At 33.4% G+C, this 20,376-nt stretch overlaps 2 protein-coding genes across 8 annotated transcripts in view; one reads left to right on the forward strand and one right to left on the reverse strand.

Annotated features, from left to right (window-relative positions):
• Window positions 1-14,083, reverse strand: part of LOC126779274 (talin-1) — a 79,655-nt gene extending 65,572 nt beyond the window's left edge. For all 7 annotated transcript variants that reach the window (XM_050503239.1, XM_050503236.1, XM_050503237.1 and 4 more), the window contains exon 1: window positions 13,961-14,083. The gene's annotated coding sequence lies outside the window, so the exon portion shown is untranslated. The remainder of the gene's footprint in view (window positions 1-13,960) is intronic.
• Window positions 14,084-18,578: 4,495 nt separating this feature from the next.
• On the forward strand, window positions 18,579-19,427 carry LOC126779004 (uncharacterized). Its single transcript, XM_050502754.1, has one exon. It carries the CDS (start codon window positions 18,579-18,581, stop codon window positions 19,425-19,427), a length of 849 nt encoding a protein of 282 aa, XP_050358711.1.
• The last annotated feature ends 949 nt before the right edge of the window (window positions 19,428-20,376 follow it).

Below are 20,376 nucleotides of genomic sequence, written 5' to 3' on the forward strand. Positions count from 1 at the left end.
TTAAATACAGTAAAATATATAATATATGTTAGAGATATACGAGTGTATATTAGTGACTTGTATTGTTATATGAAATTCACACTTTTCACGTCAATATTCATAATTTAATTCGGATGAAACTGCAAAGGGCATCTACTTATATATTAATATTATATACTAAAAACCTTCATCTTCTATAAGTTTGGTATATTGGTTTATTAGTTTTATCACTTAGGAATTACAAAACACACCTTCATTTATCATATAAATAAACATGAAATTAACGTGTGTTAATTCTTCTCCTCTAAAACGACTCGACCGATATTGATGAAATATTTATTATTAAAACATTTATCAATTCATAACTTATGAATCTAAATATTTAAATAAATATCTCGAGATAAAATCTATAATATTCTCGTACGCAGTCGGAGCGGTCAGCTAGTTCACTATATATTATAATAGTACGAGCTACTGTTTGGTACCCAGAACGTAATGGTTTTTACAGACTCTACGTGACCATTGGCGTCTAGCTTAGTATATATGTATCAAGTCATGGTTTTTAATGATCTATTAACTTATATGCTGGCAATGTGCTGTGTAACATAAAATTCACTTATGACGCGTTCCGTCGGCTTCGCACGGATACAACTCTTTAAGACAAATAGCGTCGCGGTATTTTCGTTAGAAGAACTATTTGAGGCTAACAATACAATCATCATCTTCTGCTCATCATAACATCCATTTAATCAGCTGACGTCATGGAACCCCTCAGGCCGAAAACCTGATGACATTAGCTGATTTGCTTTAATTATATACCTTAACTTTCCTCGAGAACAGTCTGGTGGAAATAGAATATAAATACCCATAGGATTTTCATATAAAAACAACGACACATATATGTCCCTTATGCTTGTTATATATTTTATACAAAAGGACAGAAACTGTACGGTTATTCTGTATAAACAAACTCTTGAAATTCTTCCGCAGAAAACGGTCGTGAAATATCAGTAAGTGATAAGCGACATCGACCATAATAATTATAACATTTCAATGCATTACGTCTCAAAATGGTATATCACGATAAGTCGGTTGCCAATATTTCACGGGTGATGACCTAATTTCTGACAGAATAGCACTGCTGTAAACATTGTTTTTCGGCGATCATGTAACTACGGCCTTACTTAAACGTTGCCAAGCGATTAATTAGTTAAACAATGCTGTCTTCTTCTTTATAATGCCAAATCACTAATGAAAGGAAGAGAGAAGTTAGTGTTCAGCTAAACAGCCTATACGCAAAGGAAGTCAACCAGTTTGTTATGCTTGGCGAACTTGTAAAATTTCCGAGGCTTAATTTTTACGCTGATTTTTTACGAAGGTTAACATTAGCATTGCGAAATTGTCTGTTCTTGAATATATCTACGAAATGTCAAGTTTAATTTATATAATTTTATTTAACGCGTCAAAATAATAAAACAGTCTCGATTTGAGTATTTGCAGCGTAATAATTGTAATATGAAATTAATTAAGTTTATTTATTTATACATTGGACATTTTATGACACATGCATAAGAGGATGAGAGGAAAAAAAGCGGGAAACGGCGGGTTTACATTACAAAAATAATACTTAGTATTGTTTTGTATAATAGATCTCAAACATTTTTAACCACCGTTTGGTATCCTGAGCTGATAGGAACCTATCTCAAAATAACTGATTCACCAACTTCACCCGGAACCATCGCCTTATCAAGCGAGCGTTAGCTTGCAATCATTACATACCTTGGCATACCGGAAATCGTTACTTACCGACGACAGTAATACCTGTAAGGCTAATACAAATATCTATCTATATTTAAAATCTTATAAATACATCATCGTTATGAAGTAAGCCAACGTTAAGATTACATAACTTAATTTTAAATCATTTTTTTAGAGCTCCAAAATGTGTTTTTTTTTATTTATCCGTATTTTTATCCTGTAGAGCGACGTTCAACAACTGAATTGATTCATATATATCCATAGAAATTCTCAAAACTGTCATGGTGACTCAGAAATTATTCCCATAGACTTGATAGTCGTTTCTTAGAATTAATATTTATATAATACAATTTTGTTGTTGCCCATGAGACTATGACTGATTAATAATCGTTTGAAAAATGCTTAAAACGAAATATTTTAAATACATCATTACTACATAATGTAAAGATAAGTTTTCCCGCCGCACCTGTCTGTCTGATCGCGATAAACTCATAACTACCGAACAGAATAACATTTTTTCTAATGGACGAATTTATAATTCATTAATGTTTTTTTGTAAATTGGCTGAAAATTGAGGACAGTGATTGTTGAAGATTTCGGGGCTTTACGGAAGTTTACCTCTTTAACCATTAGATTACAAATGTATACAGGGTTACAGGGTAATATGTCACGATCCTTTTAAAGGGTTATAGTTCAGGACAATAGCTATCAAATGACCCCCAAAATGCTTATGCAAAAGTGTATCGTTTTCGAGTTATTAATTTTTTAATATTTTTTTTATTTAAAGGATGTTTAAGATTCTAAAATTCAATAAAAAAAAATCAACGTATTTTCCCTATTTTTTTTTTGTATTTCTTGCTAGGGTACATCCTAGTTAATAATAACCAGTTATAAAACAAAAACAATCTTCAAGCATTTTTAAATTACAGATCAAAAACTGTACAACTTTTCGATTTTTAATTTTGATTCTTTAAGTTACTCGCAATTTTTTTGTAAAAATCACTATGGCTCTTATCATGCGGATCATTTTAAAAACATCTGCGTTTCCTTAGCTATCCATCGGTACATAAAAAGTACAGTAACAATCATAAACTCAGGAGAAAATTAGATAACAAAGAGACCAGGTAGGAAATTCTAAGAAATGCTATTGTTAAGAAATTAAATCTGGATCAAAGACAAAAGGACCTCAATGCAAAGTAGTTAAAGATTATTTTTAATAGGGGTAATAGGTAAAAAAGGAGAGATAAACCAGAGCTGTTTGTGGAATACTATTATCAATTCCTTTGAATTTACCGTCATTTTTTCTAATTTCCTTTTATCTCATTTCTTTTAGGAATAAGAGTAATAAAACCTTGTCGGGGTACATAATACTCACTGTACTTGCACTGCTCGTATAGTGTGGACACGCTTTAGTGAATATTGATCTCTTAAATTTTTGAAAAAAACCGCTTCGTTTACTGGACTCTGTTTCTTACAACTTCGTGACTCGGCTAGCTAAAAGGAATTTGTGATTTGTGTTTATGATAACTTGGCGCGTAAAAAGGACTATTATGGCTGCAGAACAAAATTCTTCTCGTCGTCCGTACTATAATGAGGAATACACTGACATCTTATTTTGCTATGGATATTGTAACGGTGACGCCGCAGCTGCTCGTCGTGAGTATAATCGTCGATTTCCGGATCGCCGGACACCTGACAATAGTGTCTTTATTGATGTGTATCGTCGAATTAGAGAAACTGGTCGCGTGCAAAGGAGACAATCTGATTCCGGACGCCCTCGTGTCCGTTCTCCAGATGAAGAAGATGTAATTATTCGTCATTTTCGAGAGGACCCTACAGTTTCCACCAATATTGTGGCAAACCGACTGGGCGTATCTCAATGGAGAGTCTGGTTTACTGTCCACGCGGCTGGATTGTCATCCCTATCATTACACACCCGTACACGTGATTGAAGAAGGAGATCCTGCAAGACGTTTAGATTTTTGCCGATTTATGCTACACTGTGATGCAGAAAATCCCAATTTTTTGAGAAAAATTTTATGGACAGACGAGTCAAAGTTTGACAAAGATGGTATTACTAACTACCACAATATTCGATATTGGTCTCAAAAAGAACAGGGAAACCCTCACAAAAAGCGATTAAGCGGTTCCCAAAGACGTTTCTCGGTAAACGTCTGAATGGGGATTATCAATGATAATCTTATTGGGCCACATTTCCTACCTGATAACTTAAATGGTGAAAGTTATGAAAGCTTGCTTAGAGAAATCCTGCATGAGTTACTCGAAAATGTTTCGCTGAAACTTAGGCAGAGAATGATATTCCAGCATGATGGTTGCCCCGCACACTTTCGAATGTCCGTAAGACAGTGGCTAGACAGCAATTATCGTAATAGATGGATTGGCAGAGGAGGACCAATCCCATGGCCAGCGAGATGTCCAGATTTGACTCCGATGGACTATTATGTCTGGGGGCATATGAAAAGCCTGGTTTATGATGTTTCACCAGTACAAACAATTGAAGAACTCAAAACAAGAATAATAAATGCTGCAAATTCTATTCGACATAGCTTGAGTAGTGTTGTAGTAAAAAGTGAATTAAGAAAAAGAATGCGTATTTGTATACGAAATAGGGGATCTCATTTTGAACACGAATTATGAATAATAAACAGTGTAATTTCGAAAGTATGGAGTAACTAAAAAGATTAAGTATTTTGTTTTTGATTTAAATTCAAAATTGCAATGACAGCTCTGGTTTATCTCTCCTTTTTTACCTATTACCCCTATTAAAAATAATCTTTAACTACTTTGCATTGAGGTCCTTTTGTCTTTGATCCAGATTTAATTTCTTAACAATAGCATTTCTTAGAATTTCCTACCTGGTCTCTTTGTTATCTAATTTTCTCCTGAGTTTATGATTGTTACTGTACTTTTTATGTACCGATGGATAGCTAAGGAAACGCAGATGTTTTTAAAATGATCCGCACGATAAGAGCCATAGTGATTTTTACAAAAAAATTGCGAGTAACTTAAAGAATCAAAATTAAAAATCGAAAAGTTGTACAGTTTTGGATCTGTAATTTAAAAATGCTTGAAGATTGTTTTTGTTTTATAACTGGTTATTATTAACTAGGATGTACCCTAGCAAGAAATACAAAAAAAAATAGGGAAAATACGTTGATTTTTTTTTTATTGAATTTTAGAATCTTAAACATCCTTTAAATAAAAAAAATATTAAAAAATTAATAACTCGAAAACGATACACTTTTGCATAAGCATTTTGGGGGTCATTTGATAGCTATTGTCCTGAACTATAACCCTTTAAAAGGATCGTGACATATTACCCTGTAACCCTGTATAACGATATAAACTTTTGATATAACCCTTTTTCTACACGTGCGAAGCCTGGACGGGAAGCTAGTTTAGGCTAAATATTAAGTCTCATGAGGTGAATATAAATATATTATTTCTAGTGGAGTTGTTGATTTTCATACATGATATATAAATTTAATTGTATTTAATTAACTTTCTCTGACTTTGACTTTGACTGTCTCGTTGGTCTAGCGGCTTGATGTAAGGCCGCAGACCCGGAGGTCCTGGGTTCAATTCCCAGGTCGGGCCGATAAAAAGTTATTGGGTTTTTCTGTCAGAAAATTCTCAGTAGCAGCCCGGAGTCTGGAAGTTGGAAGTGTGTACACTCCCGTGCCTCGGAAAGCACGTAAAGCCGTTGGTCCTGCGCCTGAACCCTTTCCGGTCGTGTCGGATTGCCGTCCCATCGGATTATGAGAGTTAGGAAATAAAGTGCACCTGTGTTTGCGCACACACTCGTGCACTATAATATATCCTGCGCAGTTGGCTAATCTCTCTTGAGATTGGCCGCCGTGGCCAAAATCGGTCTGGAGGACATTATTTATTATTATTATTATTTAATTAACATAACTATTCTATTTAATTGCTGGAAAAGAGTAACTACTGAATTTCTCAATAGAATCTACATTCCGAACCGGTGGCGACTTGAATAAAAGTACCGTTTTTTAGTCAACGCAAACTATACTAAAAGGAATCATAAATAAGAAATAATAATAATAGATATAATAACAAGAAATATAATATTATATATCAAGTTGTTTTTCCTCAATAATATTGTTCACTCGCATTTAAATTATGGCAAAAAAACACATGACTGAATGTTATTAACCTAGAAAAAAATCCTATTGTCAACGAAAAGAAGGCTGGCGCCTTCTACTGGCCAAATAGCCATGGCCAATTAGCACTTGATCAAACGTTCGGCAAACCTTGGAGCACTGCCAAGTGATACTGGTATAAGAAATAGGGCTTCTTAGTAGGCCTATTGACTACAAAGCGGTTCACGTTGTGTAGCACATCCTTCACTTCCTATGTGAATAATGTTTCGATAAAATACACATATAAATAGTGTTATATATGTTATTTTTATAAATTAATCTTTAGGAATTTATACATAAGTGTATATAGAGATAAACACACAAAATTTGTGACGAAAACAATTATTACCTGTTATACAATTATTAAGTACCTTTGTATGTTAATTCTACAAGTTATTTATGGTGGTATTATGTACAGGAGTGACGGAATGGTATCCATGGGACGTTAAAAGAAGTCGAGGAAGACAGAACGCTAGGTGGGAGGATGAGCTAAAGATGACGGCAGGTTCAAACTGGAGGAGGGTCACCCAGGACGGACAACAATGGAAACTGTTGGAGGCCTTTGTTGAGGCACACCGAAACCAGAAACATTTTATAGCAAAAAATATTTTACTCTGTTTTATGTTATTTATTCAATGTTGTAGTTTCAGAATAAAGGGCTTTATTATTATTATTATTATTATGTGAAGCTCATCGGTTCGGAATGTTGATTATAGAACCGATAAGAAACTCGCACAAATAAATACAATTACAATATGCGAAACAGTCAGTCAGTTTATTTTTCGACTATTTGGAAATCAAAATCGTGATTCTGTAATCGAGAGAAATATTCAGATAGGGTTTTAGTGATTATGTATTAAAAATGACACAATCAATAATGTCTTTATATACGACACATACATAACAGTTATATGGAATATAGTAAACCTTACATAAATGTCTTCTTTTATTGTGAACTCTGCTTACATTTTAAAAATGTATTTAGACTCGATACCAGTTTAGATTTGTTACAATGTTTATCTGCTAAACTTATAATTACGCAAAAGACGAATATGTAGCTACCATGTTTGTACCAGCTATCAGTTTTATGACATTCTTCAAATCGCCACCAACCACTCTAACTCACCATTCAAACCAGAACACAACAGTGCTGCTGTTTTGCGGTAGAATATCTGATGAGTGGGTGGTACCTACCCAGACGAAGCTCTACGAAGGTTGGTTTAGATAACGTCCCTAAAGATATTTTTTTTTTAATTTGATAACTAATAGTTATTAAATATTTTCCGAGATCTTGTTAGTACATATATATTATGTGACGGAATTCCACCCGACACATGCATTTTCCTTACAATGTCTCATTCAACGCCGAGAACGATAAAATTTATAAATAAAAAAATATAACTCAGTTGTGCTTCAAGATAATTCAAGGCCTATCCATATTCTATATTATTATGAGCCGAGATGGTCCAGTAGTAAGTACGCTTGAATCTTAACCGATGATCGTGGTTTCAAACCCGGGCAAGCATCACTGAATTTTCATGTTTTTAATTTGTGCTTTTTTCATCTCGTGCTTGGCGGTGTAGAAAAACATCGTTAGGAAACTTGCATGTGTCTAATTTCACTTAAATTCTGCAACATGTGTATTTCACCAACCCGCATTGGAGCAGTGTGGTGAAATAAGTTCCAAAAACCTTCTCCTCAAAAAAAAGGAGAGGAGGCCTTAGCCAAGCAGTGGGACATTTACAGGCTGCTACTGTACCGTCCATATTCTAGCCACTGGGGCGTATATAACCAGCAGCCCCACAACCGTAAAACCAATTGGCGGAAATGTCTGTTTGCCTCGATAGACACAATTTCTTTTTTTTTTAAATAACTAACAATATTTTATTGTTAACAAATACCAAAAATAAATCTCCTAGAGCTGGGTGTTTGGCTTGTCTCTCTCATAGTGTAGTTGTAACACGGTTCCGATAACAGTAACCGTCACACTGGACATTACTTAGTAAACAAAACTGCTATGTCCAATGCGGCATGCGATGCTTTTTTTTTACATTCGCTTCCGAGAATTATTAACTAACAAGGCTGAATCAGGCATATCTAGATAGAAACCTAACAGGCATCTGCGTTTCAAACATTCGTTGGACACGCTCGAAGCGTTTGGGAGAAGGGAATGGCGGGTGGCGTTTTTACATGAATACTTGTTTTCGCCCGCAGCTTAGCTCCTAGCTTTGCTTGGTAAGGGCGGATATGTTAACTATAAAAAATGTTTATGTCGGGTGTGAAGCTTACTTCATATGAAATTTTCTCAAAATCGGCTTAGTGGTTTATCCGTGAATAAGTAACAAACAGACACCGACAGACAGACAGTTACTGTCGGATTTATAATATTAGCATAGATATACAGATACCACAAATTAAGACAAACCTTACTGTAATGTACAAGGTTTTTTTGGGAGCAAAAATTGTACTTTAATGGATCTTACGCGAAATAAAACACAAAATAATCTGATTGTATTTCTGTCGACAAACTGGCGATAGTTCTAATCCTGGGTATAATGGGGGGTGTATAGTATTATTCTCAATTAACCCGTAGAATAACATAATTTAAATTCTAAATCTACGGCGACTAATTCGAGGGTAAAGGCTAGAATATAATTAAGCTCTTTCATTATCACGGAAATCAATGAATAGATTTCAAATGAACGAAGCTTAATTATACCTTATACCCTGGCAGGGGTTGGAGTACTTCTGGTCGGATAAGTTTCGCACAAAATTAAGATTGAATAAGGATATAATTACAAAAAACCACACATCTATTGTAAAATTGGTGACATATACTTAAACATAAAACATATTGACGTAGTTAGTTTAGCAAAGTTTCGAAGTAACTTATCAATACTTAAGTTAAATATCTTAAAATTATAAGCAAAAGAAAAGTAATCTGGTTATATTGGAACCAACATGTGTCACGATTTGCGCTTCACCCAATTGAGTTAAAATAAAAATAAAACACCAATGCCAAAGAAAACACTAATTCTATTTAAAATTTTCGACGAACAAAACGAAAACAAGATTATCGTGTTTATTTTCATATCGTTTGTTTTAATAAAACTCATAGAACAGAACATTACATAGCTTCCATAACAAACGAAGGTGTGAAGGACGAACCGACATCACTGTTCAATTATTGATTCATTTAATTTTTCGTGCAGTCATTATATAATGAAATCAAATGAAAGTATACTTTATTCAAGCACACTTTAAAAGCACTTTTGAATGGTAATTTTTACAGAGTTATATTAAATCGGACTGTAGTACTCTACCGAAGCGAACCGGCAAGAAACTCAGTATACTCTTACCCGTTTCAATTACAAAGTTATGTCAATTGAATATAATCAAATTAAAGTATTATTGTGTTCCGGTTTTAAGGGTGAGTGAGCCAGTGTAACTACAGGCACGAGGGACATAACACCTTAGTAGTAGTTGGTGGCGCATTGGCGGTGTAAAGAATGCTTAATATTTCTTACAGCGCCAATGTCTATAGGCGTTGATAACCACTTACCATCGCCTGATGGTAGGCCACCTGGCATATATGCCAGTTCTCCTACCTATCATAAATTAAAAAAGAACTAGAACCACAAATCCCAATTCGTTCCACGCATACTAACAGGTCAAAATAAAAGCTTGCGAAAATAAGCTTCCAGTTACTGCGCCCAAAAACTAAAAACATTATTCCAATCCAGTAAGTTATTTTTAGCGCAACCGTATAATAGCTGTATAATGTGTTTCGCAGCTTCCTGCAGTTTTCGAGCCAAGATCCAGTAGAACATCGCTTTCAATCAGCTTTCGTATTATATATTTATTAAGCTCCCGTATATAAGAGCTGAGATAGTCCAGTATTGAGAACCCGTTGAAGTTCCTCTGAATTATCCTGTGCTTCATTTGTATCTATAGTTAATCGTGAGGAAACGTGTGTCCCTCCACGTGTTTATCAAGCAACCCGCAATGGAACAGCGTGGTAAAATAAGCTCCAACCCTTCTGTTCATTAGGAGAGGAAGTCTTAGCCCAGTAAGAAGACATTTATAGGCTGTTTTATTTCTTATATACGTAGAGTATATAAGACTCGCTCTTGATACTGTACTTAATTGTAAGTGGTCTGGTGTAATTATAGTGCGATTAGCGCACTGGCAATTAAGATCCTGATGTATTTCTAGAACTGCCAACGATCTCAATTCCATCTTAATTGTCGTCACTAATGTTTACGAAGATAACACTAATGACATATAAAAAATATTTTGGGCACAATGTTGTTAAGAAGGTAATGTCAATAGAGCCTGTTTCGTAGTTTTGCTCAACGACGGATTATTTTACTCGAGAGGAGCTCATTCGAGAAACGAGCAACGCACAAACACCTCACCTGTGGACCGTTTTGGTCGAAACCCGTACTGTAATATATATATTAGAATGTTCTTTTTACAGTATTCATTTGGTATTGATTGTGTATATAATTCAATACGAAAGTATAGCGTAGCATTGAGTGGACGTGACTTATATTGCCCTATTTACTTTACATCTAGGCCAGCTCGTGGATGCAACCAGCACATTTCTGTATTTTACGGTCTATGTAAATTAATTGAAGGAGATTTCCAACTATCATTGAACAATGAAACAAAATTCATTCGTTACGTAATTTGGAAACAATTATACACATACAATAATAATAATTCGACATGTCTAAAAATATAGCTATTTTTCTCGTGTGAGGTTAAAAAGAATAGCAATAGTTATTTAACTAATATATTATGCTATGAGATGCCTATGAAAATTTGTCTGCAGAAAATCCAATAACTTTTACGGTTCCGACGCGAAATTCGAACCTTACTTACAGCTAAAATAATAAAAGATTATCAACGCTGCAGTTAGGATTTTAAACAATATAAGTTGTAAAAATGTCATACACCGTTTTCGAATCTTCAACATTCGTTCAACTTCGTTCAAATTCGTTCACTTGTAGAAAAAATATGTGACTTATATATATAGTAGCGAGATCTTATGTCATTATACAAGAGTCATATTAAGCTATGTAGGAAGCATTATGTATTCATTGAAACATAACAGAACTGGCCATTTATAGTAAGGTCTGAGTTTGTATTAAGACATATTTCACTAACAGTTAATACGACCATATCACACTTTATATGATGAGAAAGAATCATTATATTATAATATATGATGATGATGATGATTACTGCTTTGAGCAAGAGATATGATCTCACACGAACTGCATAATTATATAAGTGAAGTCACTACGGCACGGACGGCAATACACAAAAACTGTAAAAAGTTCAGGTACAAGGCTTTACGTGCTTTCTTTCAAAGGTTCGAACTGCTATTGAGAATTTGATAAGTTTTTACGGCGTTACGGGGGTTGAAACCTTATAAGATAGCCAGATCGACCTACGAGATACACATATAATAATATCTACTGTATTATTTATAGAAGAATAGATTTGCTAAAATCGACAGTGTGAGTCACACATTAGATATTCTTTGGACAAACCATTTCATTTTAAATCGTGATTAAGCCAGTGTAGTTAGAGGAACACAACAAGGTCAATGATGAATGGCCACGCAGTGACGGTGTAAGTAGTTTGTTCTTCTTGTAATGCCAATGTCTAGGGTGTGAAGGTGGTTCCATGTACCATCATTCTACGAAAATAGAAATAAAAGAAAGTCGATGAACAAACATGGCACGTGATGATAAACAAATCTACACAGCCTTAGTCGGTGTGTCGGATCTAAGTCGGGTTCTAACGAGTGAATTCCGATTGCGGAGTCGGTTTGCAGTTTCGATGTAATTATGCCCACGGAATTAAAACTGCTTTATATCTGCAATTTAGCAGGTGGCGTGCTGTTCTAATGCAGACCGTTTTGACAGTAAGAATCTATTGTATGTATCATTAGCGTGGAATCCGAGGTAAGGAGAATAACTGAAAATGAGTGATGTGTTTGGAGACAGCTATAATATTGAGCTGCCTCTATTAGCCACCATCTTCTCCTATAAAAAAGAATATCCTTCTATCTTTCATTAAAAGTAAAAATAACAGCAAGCTTGGTTAAGGTCCCTCTTCTTTTTGAGATGTAGGAATATACTCCATCATGCTACTCCAATACGGTTTGTTGGATAGTGGATAGATTTTCTTACGTTTTTCATCCCTAACGAGCATGAGACGAATTATTACCTCTAATTAACTATTAACCCGGTTGGAATTAAATTAATTTGTACAAACCAAATTGTAACATTCAACTACTTTGTTCAATCTATATTAAGAATAAAGATATATATTATTATTATATTATTAATTAAATACATGAAAACTCAATTGTGTTTGCCTAGATTTTAACTCGGAATCATCAGTTAAGATTCACATCTTCTAAGGGTAATTACGCCCTTTTTATACATCTTTATTCTTAATATAGATTGAACATAGTAGTTGAATATTACAATTTGGTTAATAGCCTTTATTTTCTTTCTTTAATACATCTAAATAACAGTTGTAAACTTAATAAAATTATATATTAATAATCTTTAATTGATATATTTGAAAATTTATTCGCAATAATATTATACATATTAAACTAAATTTGTCTTCTTTCTGATTTTATTCACGATGAATATTTTATTATTATTTCCCGATGTGTACAAACAAAACTAAGAACATTAAATAAATACATTATCTTATGATATAATTTTCATTCAGTGGTTTTATAATAACCTTATCTGATAATGATGTATTTTGTTTTTTGTGTCATAATCAGGAACCACTGATACAGATAACTAAATTGCTAAAAGAAATAATAAACTATTTTCTATCTTTAAAGTCTACACACTAAAACATCACTAATGAAATTATTTTTAAATAAGTACTAAAAGTACTTATAATAAAAATGTATATTTTGGATAATAGTGATTTATAATTTAATTGTTTTTAACCAAATTTAATTAATTACTTATGTATGTAATATACTCATAAAACTCATTAGCTTAATTGTTATTTCTATGTAAGACTAATAATTATTTTAATATATTGCGAATAAATTTAATAATTTTAGTAATTGGTTTTTAACTGTATTTCTATGCATAAAATGCAGTTTATATTATTTATTCACAGAGACATGAAGAAATATAGCCTAGAATTAAATTAAGCTTATGGTAATGATTTCTTATGTATTTGATATATATATATATATATATATATATATACATTGCAAATGAAGATAGCAAATATCTTAATTTTAACAAGAATGTGATGAGTAAATCGTATTTGTTAAACAGCATTTTAATGAATGAATAAAATTTAGTTGTTTACTATAGCGACAACCTACACAGGGCAATATTACGCCTCTACAATGTTCGAGTTTTTCTTAAAACACATTAACCGTGAATTCTATTTAAAATATGTGATGTCACCTTTTGCTACTCAATGGTATACGTGCTAAAAGCGAAACCAAAATACCACAAGCCAAGATACCACAAAAAAACCATGAACTACAATATTTTCATGGTGTAAAGAAATAGTATATTCTCTATCTAAAATAAAAGTTCTAACAATATTTATCCGTAAAACCAATGAGAAATTAACCTGAACTAAAAGATTTCATAATGTCAACAAAGCCATGACTCATGTCACTAGAACTGTGAATGAATAGAACATTTATTTAAATGGGTTTCCACAAACGATAAATTACAATGAATGGGAATAATACCAAAATTAGGTTACATGCAGCTTTCGATCAATAATTATATATGTATGAAATCCTGAAAGCTCAACTCACAAGATGGCGGGAGTACAACCCGACCGAATAGTATTGAACGGGAGCTATAGGAAGCGCAGCACTAATGACGCGACCCAAATTCGATCGGGTTATACGTCTGATCAGACAGATGTACGGATTCTTATTTCTTAAGAAGTTACATTTATGTTATAGGCTTTGTTATTATTTTATATTGTTCCTAGCATAGTTCTTAACGTTTACTTACCAATTTTGTTGTCCATTAGCGCTTGAAATATCACGAAACACTTAATTTTCTACACAAGCACTCACACGCCCTTACAGTATGTAACAACATCACGAGTACACTGCGCCATCTGGTGAGTAGTTAATCAACTGCTTTTTCACCTGCAGCTATGTTCACACCAGTGTTAATTTAATTTTTGCCTCTAATTATCACACTCGATGTTAATTTCGCCTAATATTCTACAAAACAAGGCCTCGAACAATATAAAATGAATATTATTCTCAGATTTATAACGTCTTAGTCACTCTAAAGCCATAAAGTAGGGTTATATCTGCATGCAGACAACACAGTATTGATTTTTTCGTAGCAGCTGATTCATAACACATTGAGAGGGCGATTTCGCGCAAAATTATAACATTTTGACTCATCGTTATTTTTATTCTTTTAAATGGAAACAGTTTCAGTGTTATTTATTGAGCTGACAAAATGGTTTATTCACAAGCCTCATTTGGGTTGTGACCTCGTTTTATATATATTTAGTACATTTTCATCGAGTTGAAACTACGTGTGGGTTTGAATGTACATAACTCTATTACATCATTTAGGTTGTATATATTAAGAAAAATGCACTAAACGTAGTCTTTTATTTAAAAATTATTTACAAATATTCACACGAAAAATATATTCAAATAAAATATTTATATATTTTAATACAATTCAACAGGGTATATGAGTAAGACATATTTTTTAAATAATACATATGTACCTATATACGCTATGCTAATCTCAAATAATTACTCACATTTTTAATAATTTTTTCTCGATGCGTTTGAAATATCCTTTGCGATAAAAATAGCAAATCGTTATTAAGCATTATTCTTAAATCAAATTTTACTTTGCAATTTTAAACAACCGTTTAAAGGTTTTTATAAAAATGTAATAGTTTAAAAAAATTAAAAACATTTAGTATAATATTTGAATTACAGTACTTATAAATAAAAAATAAAAAAATTAACCTAATATCGAGAGCTTTATTATTAGCCAATAGGCAATAAGGAGTCCACAATCCTCTCCCATCCACCGATTAGTCAACCGGCTCAATCTTCAGATTAGTTAACTAATATCAGTTTCAGATTTTATTGTCATATAACTTCATTGCTAATGTAATATTATTTATTAACTGTAATTGTTCTGTCTTGGTGGATAAGCTTCAATTCTTTTTTATTTTTTTAACTTTCAAATAAAAAAAACATTATCATTAGAAAAATCTATAATATATGCATATCGCACTAGATTCGTTTTTAGAATAATTTAATGGGTATTTTGGGAAAGCATTGGCCTCTATGATTGGAGCTTTCCTAGTTTATGGGATAGGATTCGATCGAATTATGTAATACTGGGTCTTACAAATAAATATAATTTCTATTCTATTTTTATACGACACTTAGGTATATTTTAAAATCAACTTCCCCGATTTGTTTTATATAGACTTTGTTGCTTCAGTACATAAAATTGCTGGCCTCCCCTCTTAAAGGGGAATAATAGTGGTAGAAGACCACCGTTCTCTAGTGAGATTAAGTGGATATGACAGAATTTCACCTGAAACATAACGGGTTTTCACAATGGTTTTCTTCGTCTCCAAACGAATTCAAAACACAAATTAAGAGCATACAAAATCAGCGGTGCTTATCTGAATATAAGCCCGCGATTAAACTATTAATAAAAAGTAATTTGAATAATTTATATCTGATATTCGTATTCGCTGATTTAAACTATTTGATATTAATGCATACCGAAAAAGCCTAGTTTTTCCGGCTCTTCTCGGTAAAATCTACATTTTTAATCTGTGTAAGTAGATGGCGTACAGAGTATGGAAGAAATCGTTGAGACTGGAATTACGAGCAACATAAAACCTATTGTTAGAAATGCTTGTTTCTGTACTTCAATTAATATGTTTAATAATTTCATATTTTATTATTGTATCGGATTTATTAAAAATATAATTTATTTCAGAACGTAATTGATATTGCCTTGTGATGAAAAATATAGTTTTCCCGCGCTTATTAAAAAATAACTGAACAAATGTTACCAAATTAACCGAATATCTTACTGGTGGTAGGGCTTTGTGCAAGCTCGTTTGGGTAGGTACCATCCACTCATCAGATATTCTACCGCAAAACAGCAGTACTTGATATTGTTGTGTTCCGGTTTGAAGGGTGAGTGACCCAGTTTAATTACAGGCACAAGTGATATAAAATCTTAGTTCCCAAAGTTGGTGGCGCATTGGCTATGTAAGTGATGGTTGACATTTCTTACAATGAAAAATGTCTAAGGGCGTTGGTGACCACTTACCATCAGGTGGCCCTTATGCTCGTCCGCTTTCCTATTCAATAAAAAAAAGAAGTTTTATTTCATTAGATTAATAAAGATATCAAAAGTTTAAGGATATTAAAATAAACAAATAATAAAATGTATTACTTAAACTGGTAATATTTATTACCATTTTTTTAAATTCTAATCAACATAACACTCACAAACGATAGCTCCAATAAAAAATGGTTAAAAGTTGTTGCTATTTATAACAATTTATACAACAGTTCCCATAGAAATAAGTTTATTTTCAAAAAAGTCAATGCTAAATGAGTCGCTAAGTTCGTATATTATGGGGACAGTTCCTTTCACCGATCAATAGAATGACAACCGCCATCTTGCGTGGAATAGCGTGACACATTGAACATTGTAATATTTAAATTACTAGCTCCCGACACGACTTCGTACAGGTGAAATTAGGGTTTTTTTATATAATTCCATGTTTTTTTTTAAACAAATGGAAGTTGAAAATCCGATTTTTATAATTTGTAGAAATAACGAATATAAAAAAAAATAGAGGTGTTATTGTTAATTTGTAGTGCTTTTTTTATGGACTGGAGGTTAACAAACCATACGAAGAAGATTCTATTAATTATTTTATTTTATAGCCAAGTAATTGGTTCTGCCTTTGCACTGAATCGTGGTATCTAGAATGGCGATCGTCGTCATGCAAGGGATTGAATATATCGTATCTAGCTTACCTATTATTTTGAAAAAAGTCTTAGATTCCATGTAATAAATGCTAAAGTGATTTATCAAAGTACCGCGCGTCCCACTCTTTATTTTTATGCGATTATTTAATTATACATATCTTGTAATACTAAAACTACCATCCTAAATTGCAATATGTGATAACATTGGTTATAGAAAACATAAGCGTTATTTATTTGATAAGGATTGATACTGTGTGCCAATCAATAGAACTAGGGACGCACCGAAAAGTCTATTGTATCGATATATCGTAACCATATCGAATGCTCGATATAGCATCTCTTTGCGGCGATATAGATAGTCGATATGCGATATAAAGAGTATATAAGTACAAAGTGACACTTTTTAAAGTTTAAACATTATTTTGCAATTTATAATTAAATTTTATTAAGAAATATTTTTTTAAAGTTGCCACAGATAAGGCTAAACAAAAGTCTTGCTCCTAATTTTGATAATTAGGTATCGCTTATTACGTATTCGTAATATGTTCAATCATTGACGACACTGTTTATTTATCTATTAATTTAATTTAATGCTAATCTTGTAATAGTTAAGACCAAACGAAACAACGCCATAGTTTGATATGTTAATAGGAAATTTTTGTAGGCATACGATATATTGTGTAGTGCCGTTTCGATATTCCACTGGTGGTAGGGCTTTGTGCAAGCTCGTCTGGGTAGGTACCACCCACTTATCAGATATTATACCGCAAAACAGCAGTACTTGGTATTTTTGTGTTCCGGTTTGAAGGGTGAGTGAGCCAGTGTAATTACAGGCACAAGGGACATAACATCTTAGTTCCCAAAGTTGGTGGCGCATTGGTGATGTAAGCGATGGTTAACCTTTCATACAATGCCAATGTCTAAGGGCGTTGGTGACCACTTACCATCAGGTGGCCCATAAGCTCGTCCGCCTTCCTATTCTATAATAAAAAATAAAAAAAAAACAATATATCGCATCGTATTTGGCTTCCCTAAATAGAACTAAAGGTATCGCTTATTTATTTAAATAATTTTGAAAGATATAGAAGGTTATTGATATGTTTATATTCAAGTTGTATACTTTTCTTAACTTGGAACATTTTATATGCCTCAAAAGCGCCCGAGCTCTCTAACGATTTTTTTTCGACCATTTTTCGAAAAAAAGCTTAATATAATCTTAATATATATTCAACAAAAATCATGTATATAGTATTATTTACACACACACATATATATATATATATATATATATATATATATATATATATATATAAATGTAGGATTTATACAAATAAAATTAAAAAGTTACAGTACAAATCGTTATCGCGTGAATAGATAAATTAAAGTTGGTAAAGTGAACTTTTAATGAGCAATTATTTGGCACTGCAGCTTGGCAAAATTATATACTACTAATTTTTAAACAAAATTTACTTATTATGAAAAAAAAACAATAACTAGGCTGCACAGTGACAGATGTTTGCTTATTTCGACTTAAAATAAAAATAGCAATCCAAAATCTTCTATCAAAAACAAATCATCCTGTCAACTGATTAAAATCGAACTTTAAAACGACCATCATGAAAGCGGCTTGTATTCTCTTGACCATTATAATCGTGGTGGCCATAATGGCTGTGTGCGTGATGGTAAAATTCGCAACCGATATCACAGTGGAGGAAAGAAAGAGGGATTACTTGCCGGCGATCGGAATGTACCAAGTCGCGAAGTCAATCGTGTTCCCTTTGACCGAAGAGAAGAACTACCCAATCGCAGAGAGATTTCCATATGTAGCCGCTATTGCTCGTAACTCGTCGCGATCGTGGAGATTTTCTTGTTTCGCGAGCGTCATATTAGTTAAATGGGTCGTCACTTCCGGCCACTGCAGACGTAAAGGTGCTACTCATCACGTGTTGTTATTGAACGATTTCGCGCGAAATGTAACTCGATCGTTTCCGATATTATTTTGGAGGATTCACGAAAAATTCCACATAAACAACACAGCGCCGTTCTATGACATAGCGGTCGCAAAATTCAACGTAGATGATTATCCATATACGATAAAGCCTTCGCTATTTGACGATGGTTCAGTGACGTCATGCGAAGCGAGTATCTGGAAAACTGTTTCGTCAATGGACAGACAGGTGTACCTCATAAATGATTTCGATAAATTACAAGTTAAAATAACATCTCCAAGCCATTGCCATGAAAGTTTTGGAGTCGATATCAATGAGAGCATGATCTGCATAGATCTTACCAAGTACGATGACTGTTTTATACACGAATTTGGTCCAATATACAATGGCGATAAGTTGGTTGGAGTATTGGCCCGGAAGCCGAGGGACTGTGATGTGAAGTTCGCGATATTCACGAATGTGTCTTACTACTCGTCTTGGATCTTAAAATTGACTCATACGACTTCGTATGAATAGTTCTTTTTAATGTCTGATTTTTGTGTTTTTATTGAATTTCTATTTTTTATTACTACCATCAGGTACCATTGTACAAAATATATACTATACTAAAAATGTCTTTTTTTAATATTTAAAATTGGCAAACTGGCTAATGCCCGATGTTATATAATTTATGAAGCCGAGATGGCCCAGTGGTAAGAACGCGTGAATCTTAACCGATGATCGTGGGTTCAAACCCGGGCAAGCACCACTGAATTTTCATGTGCTTAATTTGTGATTATAATTCATCTTGTGCTTTACGGTGAAGGAAAACATCGTGAGGAAACCTGCATGTGTCTAATTTCACTGAAATTCCGCCACATGTGAATTCTACAAACCCGCATTGGAGCAGCGTGGTGGAATAAGCTCCAAACCTTCTCCTCAAAAAGAGGAGAGGAGGCCTTTAGCCCAGCAGTGGGACATTCACAGGCTGTTACGGTACGGTATATAATTTATGGAAACTATATACTGAGTATTATTATGTTCCAGTTTGAAGGAGTGAGCCAGTGTAACTACAGGTACAAGTTACATAACATCTTATGTCCATATGTATTAGGTGCTTACATATGAAATTGGCGTTTTGTACGGGAGGAATATAAAGTCAATTTTTTTTTGTAAAATATATTTAATTAATCAAAGTATGCACCGTTGTTATCTATGCACTTTTGCCATCTCATAGGTAGTTCATTGATCCCTTTACTAAAAAAACCATGGGGGCGAGAATCAATAAACTCTTTGAAGGCGGTTTGAACTACCGCATCGGAGTTGATTTTTTTTCCTTGCAAGAAGTTGTCCAAATCCGGAAAAAATGGTAATCTGTTGGAGCAAGGACCGGGGAGTACGGTGGATGTCGCAAACATTCCAATTGTAGCTCATCTAACTTAGTGGTTGTTTGTTGTGCTGTGTTTGGTCTTGCGTTGTCGTGAAG

Source organism: Nymphalis io, chromosome 28, assembly GCF_905147045.1.
Source record: "Nymphalis io chromosome 28, ilAglIoxx1.1, whole genome shotgun sequence".
Classification (NCBI taxonomy): Eukaryota; Metazoa; Arthropoda; class Insecta; order Lepidoptera; family Nymphalidae; genus Nymphalis; species Nymphalis io.